This window comes from Neopsephotus bourkii, unplaced genomic scaffold, assembly GCF_033783945.1.
Source record: "Neopsephotus bourkii isolate Nb327-2 ecotype Australia unplaced genomic scaffold, CSIRO-AGI_Nbou_v1 NB_1467, whole genome shotgun sequence".
In the NCBI taxonomy this organism is placed as follows: domain Eukaryota; kingdom Metazoa; phylum Chordata; class Aves; order Psittaciformes; family Psittacidae; genus Neopsephotus; species Neopsephotus bourkii.
The window spans coordinates 1-6,242 of NW_026901944.1; the positions used below are offsets into that span (position 1 = coordinate 1).

Sequence of the window (6,242 nt, forward strand, 5' to 3'; positions counted from 1 at the left end):
TCTCCTGGGACTGCTCCTTCCCTTCATGCTTCCACTGATGTCGTTCACCCTTCCTCTGGCTTTACAGTGACACGTCTTCACAGGATGGAGATAGAGCACCTGCAGAGGCTGCGTGAGGCCAACCAGGACCTTCTGCAAAGGCTCAGAATGAAGCAGGAAGAGATCAGAAAAAGGCTCCCCAGCAAGGCATCTCTTGATAACAGAACAGCTCCTGAAAGCTCTGTCCCCTTGCCCACAAGAAGGGTATGTGTTGTGTCTGTGCTAGAAGGGCTGGGAAGCAAATGGACCTTGTCTGAAAGACAGCAGCTCTGCCTATGGAGTGATGCACTAAAGGAGACAGATGGGCACAGAGGAGCTGGTAGAAAGTAGGATGTGGAACATGGAGACAGAAAAGTAGCTGTTTGTTGCTTATCCTGTGATCTCCACCATGTTCTTGCAAAGGGGTCAGAGATCAGTTCCTGCCCAAGGAATGTAGGTTTCTTAACCTAAGATAGGAATGAACTTTGTGGAACGTACTCTTTTTATATCTTGTAAGCATGAAGGCTGAAAGTTAGTGTTCCTCAAATTGGGAAGAGCTGCGTTTCTCTGGAAGTGGATCCCTTCCTTATCTTCTCCAGGCGCTTAAATAATGTCTCATGAATAATACATAGATTTGCTTTTTTCCCCACAGGAATATAAAGGGGTGAGCAGACTAGAAAGAGAGGTTGATTTTCTGTTTATTGGGTGAAGTGTCCTAGCAAAAGGTGTGTGTAATCTGAATGATGCCATGTGGTATGAGAGTCTCTCTCCTTACAGAAGACAAATCCAACCGATGCTGTGGAGCCTACATCTGACCCTGCAGTGTTGGTGTCTGTGGAACCTGGAGCTCACGCAGCCAGAGCAGCCCTCTGTTGAGCTCTTAAACACAGCAGCAGTGACAAGGGGGTACAGCAACAAGAAGAGAAGATGCAGGAAGCAGTAGGTTTGGATTCCAGCTTTCCTGGGAAAGAGAAGAATGTTGTGCCAGTGACTGCAGTCGTTACCTGTGGCAGAGAAACCTCTGAAGTGGAGAGGGGTGGCCATGCTCAAGGAAGTGCAGAGGAAGAATCCTTCCCTCTGGGACATGGAGAGAACAGAAACCAGTCCACTCTGCTAGATGGCTTCCATGAGAAGGAGCAGCTTGAGGGTGGTCTGGCCTCATCACTGAGCAGCAGCCAAGGTGAAGAGACCAGCAAGCAACATGTGGTTGTTAGAGAGCCCGTAGTTCATAAATCAGTCTTGCTGACATCTCAGTCCCAAGAGCCAAAGGTAAATGGGGTTTTTGCTTGTTGTCATCAGTCAATGGAAGGATGGGGGAGAAAGGCTCAGAAGAACATTGCTTGCTCTGTTCTCACCGTGCAATTTGGAAGTTGGGGTCAGAGCTGTTTCCAGCCTTAGCAGCTGGGGGCTTGTGGCAGTTTGTTCAGGCCCTACTTTCCTTAGCCCTTGAAATGAAGACTTCACTTTGCTGTGAGACTCCTTGTCCTCTGTGTATGTGATTCACCTCTCAGGGAGAACAGCCTGGTGTGCTGCTGCTGCCACATAGCTTGTTTCCATAGGTGTGGAGGGCAGGTTATTGCTGTGATCTTCCTCCAGGCCAACGGAGGTGGCCTGATTTTTGGGGATGTATGATGCAGGGAGCATTTTGTTTAAAGCCCTGACAAATTCTGCCTTTCCGTGGGCAAGTCCCCTGCCTCCTCTTTCTGCTTTGTGACTGGAGAAAACAAAGGGCTGCTGAGCAAGTTACTGGTAGAGGCATAGATAGACTCCAGCCACAAACTACGCCACAGCTGTCCCATTTGAACAGTTGTCTCCTAAGCTGTATCTTTGAATGTCTGCTAATTGCCTTATGGATTGTTTTCTTCCCAAAAGGAAGCTGGTTGCATCACTTTTGAGTCTGACCCTGAAGAATATACCATACCTGTGAGCACCTGGTCCGTGCGTCCTTTCCTGGGCTACGACTGGATTGCAGGTGAGTCCTAAACATGAAGTGAAGCTCTCATTATGTTGTAGTAATGTGACAACTTCAAACCCAGTTTACGGCCCCTTAAAGTTGAGGTGTGACAGAACTGCAGCCCTAGAGCCTACGTAGAAGGTCTCAGCAGAGGAGCTGCAGTTTTGTCAGATGCCATTCCTTGTCCAGTGCATCCCTGGAATGGTGATGCTGCAGTGGAATGGGAAGCCAGGCAGCAAACGTCAAAGCTGAGTGAGGTCAGAGGGGATACCAAGTAATGGAAACGAATGAAGGCAATAAGGGACCCAAATCATGCAGTAAATCTCTGGCTTGACACGATGGCATGTCTTTCTTAGTATTCATTTTGGTGCTTCAGACCTTTGCTTTGTCTGTTTTGTGTGAGGTTTGCTTTGGGGCTTCTCTATGTGTGGTAAATCCTTGACCTTTTCCCTTTCCTTGGCCCTCTCAGGACTCCTAGATACAAGCCCTTCAGTAGCAGAAAAATCTGACCAGTACTTTGCTGAGCTGCACGAGTTCTGACGGGTCAACAGAGAAGAATGTATTCATGAGCAGTGCCCAGAGTGAGTGGGGATGGGGGGAGGGCTGAAGCAGCAATGTGTCTCCTTAGAGTAATGAGGCGTAGAGCCTGATTGGAGTGGGAAATGATAAGGGTGGCTCTGTAGGCCTTTATTTCCCTCCCAGTTGGAAATGCATGTTTTGAAAAGGTGGGGCTGTTCAGAGAGCCTGCCCCCCAACACTGATTTGTTTGCATATCTCTTTAGGCCCAGGGCTGTGGACTACAGAGATCCTGAACAAGAACCAGATGCGATAACGAGTTCCCATAAGGGTAAGATCATACTGCTTCCTAATCTGATTTCTGTGAACAAACAACTGAGCAGACTTTGCCTGTCATTCTGAGGAAGCCCTGCATCGTGCAAGGCAGGGAGGAATGTGTGATTTTTAGGTGCAGCTTCTAAACCAGATTCAATTTCCTACTCCAAAGATACTTGAGTCTTCTAAGGATCCCCTCTCTATGAGTGTCATCTTACTTCATCAGGGTTTCTTGTAATTGGCTGATGTTCTCTTATTAACTTGAGGAGGCTGAAGTTCTGGTTTTGCTTTTTAGGAACTTATTTGGGGACAGGAAATGTAGAAGATATTTCAGGAAAAGCAGCTCTTTCTATAGCATGCGTGTGTGACACTGATGGAACCCAGCTTTGTTGAGTGGATTGAGAAGCCTTCTGACAAACAATAGCAATAGCTATTTAGCTATTACTAATGGTAGCAATACCTGCCATGATGGTGTGTTACTCTGTGGCAGGTATTTACTGTTACCGGTTAAACCAGCGCCTCTTCCCTGTGCCTGTGGATTCAGAGTCTGCCTGCCCCGTGTGTAAGATCCCACGTACTCACCGGCCCTCAGAGAAATTGGGAGAACCAGCCTATGTCAGGTAACTTAGTTATTGCTTTGTGATGTGCAGAATTCAAGGAAACAATGAGGAAGAAAAAGCTGATGATGCGAGGGGCAAAACAGTGCCAAATTGCTCTGTTCATGGTTGCTGTTCTCTCTCTCACTTTAAAACTCTCACTGACCTTTTCCATAAGCAGAAGCAGTTGAAGTCAGTGAGAAATGCATGTTTTGTCTGAATTTGCTCCAGAATCTGAATTCTGTACATGTTAAGTGTCTAATGCTCTAATCCAAAACTGTTTCACTTGGTTCACTTTGGGATTAGACCCTTGGGTTCTGAGTGGGGCAGGTATGCAAATTTCCTTTGCCTTGTAGAAAGCCTAGGCAATGACATCCATTCTGTGATTGCAGGGTCAGCATTCCCAGGTCTACCCTTATGCCTGCCTACAAACACAAAGCCCATCGCAGGAAGAGCTTTGAACCAGAAGACAGTCTAGCGTTACCTTCGGTAAGTCGCTGTCGTATTGATACTGATGGCACAGCCCAGGTTGTACATTGTTGTATAGCACAAGAAGGAAGGAGAATCTGGGACTCTTCCCCTTGGGCAGGGCTTCCACTAAAAGTTCTGGTCTGTGTCCCTGAGATAGCAAGGAAAACCACTGGTGTGTGCTTCTGAGTTCATACCTTTGTGCAACTGACATAAAGTATATGACCCATCTCCAAATGCTTTACCTTGAGGAAAAGAAAGTGCCAGATGGAGCTGTAGACTTCTGAGGCATGATTCAGCTGACTTATTTCAGGCATTGACATTTCAACACGATGAACCAGACCTTAAGAGTGCCTGTGTTTCTTTCCACAGATGTTAGGGAGTTTCCATGAAGTATTCACAGTGTATTGCACATGGGCTAGGCAGAATTAGCAGTGGCAAGGGTGGGTTTAAAACTGTATTAAGTAGAGTTGGTCTTGTGTTCCAGCCACAAGGCAATGCTGCAGGCAGCATTACTAACCAGACCTAGCCCTGGCTTAGACATTTCCAGGGAAGACGTAGGAAGAAGCGTGATTTTGAGGCTTAGGGAACTGGACAAGTGGAGATGGGTTCAGAGAGGCCGGTTCACTGAATTCACACAGCAGGAGATGGGTTTAGAAATAATTAGTGAAGGGTGGAAGAGGGGACGCCTGTGCGGTTCCGCTTCATTAGAGATTTCTTCTCTTTCCTGCTAGTCCAAATTAATTACTTGCTTAAACCTCCCTGCACAGAAGTTATTATGTAGAACTAAGAGACCACAATGGATTAGAAAGGGTAAAGCACTGCAATGAAGCACTCTTGTCTCTTCACAGCACTGCCTGGCTGGCTGGAAAAATATCATCTCTTGCAGCAACCCCATGCTCAGCAGTTTGGATCTGCGAGCTTCCCTGGAAGAGAAGGCTCCTCACCATCCTCGCCTGGTAAGAGTCGCCTGTTCAGTGCCCCTAGAGATGCTGTGGATTGCACAGACAGGAGCTGCACTCCTGTCTCTCTAAAGGGCATCATAATCATCAGTGGCAGAGCAAGTGAAAATGCCTGGAAGGTTTTCTGCTGATCTCCATAGGGAAACATTTTCCTTTGCTGCTGTGTAAACTACACAAAACAGCCCAGACACAAACCAGCAAATGGAGCTGGAGGACTGGCAGAAGCCTCTTCAGCTCCCCAGTCTTCATCAAATGGGAAAAGTCTGGTATTCCATTAATACCCTCTTCATTTGGATTCCAGAACTTGGTGTCCAGAGTGTCAGGAGGAACCAGAACTGACCAGCTTCTGAACGTGACCCGCTTGGCACACTTCAGATTGAGCAGTGCTTCTCAGCAGAGGGGGAGCGAACCAAACCTGGCCACTAGAGAGGAGCTCCAGATTTAAACCTGACTGCCTCAACTCTGAACCCCTGACTTGATTGTCCTGGCGACAGGAAACCTCTATTGGATAAAAATAAATCTTTGAATGGATTTTTAACTGGTTTTCATAGTCATTCGTGTACAGGAGCAACCAGGGCACATATATGCGAGTGTGTACATTCAGGTATGGGTTTTTACTTTCTTTCTTTGCTTTTTTGCAGCTACTTCTAAGCAGATGCATGAGCTCCCCTGCCTAGGGCTGGATAAAGGGATGTGTACAGGATGACTAACTAGTACTGTTACCACTAGGACAGCTGTAGCAACAGAGTTCATCTGCCACCTCAACTAAATAAACCAGAAGTGTAATGTTAACTCTGGATGCCAGGGTGAGGAACGGGCCTGTGGATGGCCCAGTTTAGTGGAACTCATACAAGTATGCCCATTTCCAAACGCTGAGACCATGACACACAGCTTGGTAATGCCTTAAGCTTGAGTTACTCAGTAATTTAGTTTACAGAAGTGCAGTTTCTCTTCAGTGCCATGTCTGAGGATGGATTACATCCGAGGAATTATGAATGTGGAAAAGTAAAGTGAGACTTTATTTACCAAAAAGCCAGGTAATGCCTTAAGGTGTTTGCAAATTCTGCTTGCCTCAGAAAGCTTTTCCAAGCTCTTTGGGGATAAACCAGAAACCATTTTGGAGCTTTGAAATTGTGACAAAAGAAAATGTTTCATTTTGCTTTGAATAAGCCTGAAACAGCAATTCTTGCCACAAACTTATTTCTGGGAGCTAATGTGATGGAAGGAATTGGGATTATACCAATGATATTTTCAGCTTCTTGGCATTTCACTGTTATTTATATATCAAATATTACTTATTAAATCACATGTGTGAATAGACTTTAAGATTGAAAATATTACTATAAAAGAAATGAATCCAGTGCCTATAAACACTGGGTGCCAAATGTTACAGCAAATTAAAATGCAAGATTT

The 6,242-nt window shown here is 46.0% G+C and overlaps 1 protein-coding gene across 1 annotated transcript; it reads left to right on the forward strand.

The window, feature by feature from the left end:
• Positions 1–22: 22 nt before the first annotated feature.
• On the forward strand, positions 23–5,367 carry MIIP (migration and invasion inhibitory protein). Its single transcript, XM_061368924.1, is given in 9 exon segments — positions 23–243; positions 796–1,287; positions 1,891–1,990; positions 2,442–2,553; positions 2,755–2,819; positions 3,294–3,423; positions 3,792–3,888; positions 4,719–4,826; positions 5,131–5,367. Coding segments are annotated over 9 exon segments (1,407 nt in total). The 5' UTR covers positions 23–84; the 3' UTR covers positions 5,275–5,367.
• Positions 5,368–6,242: the final 875 nt, after the last annotated feature.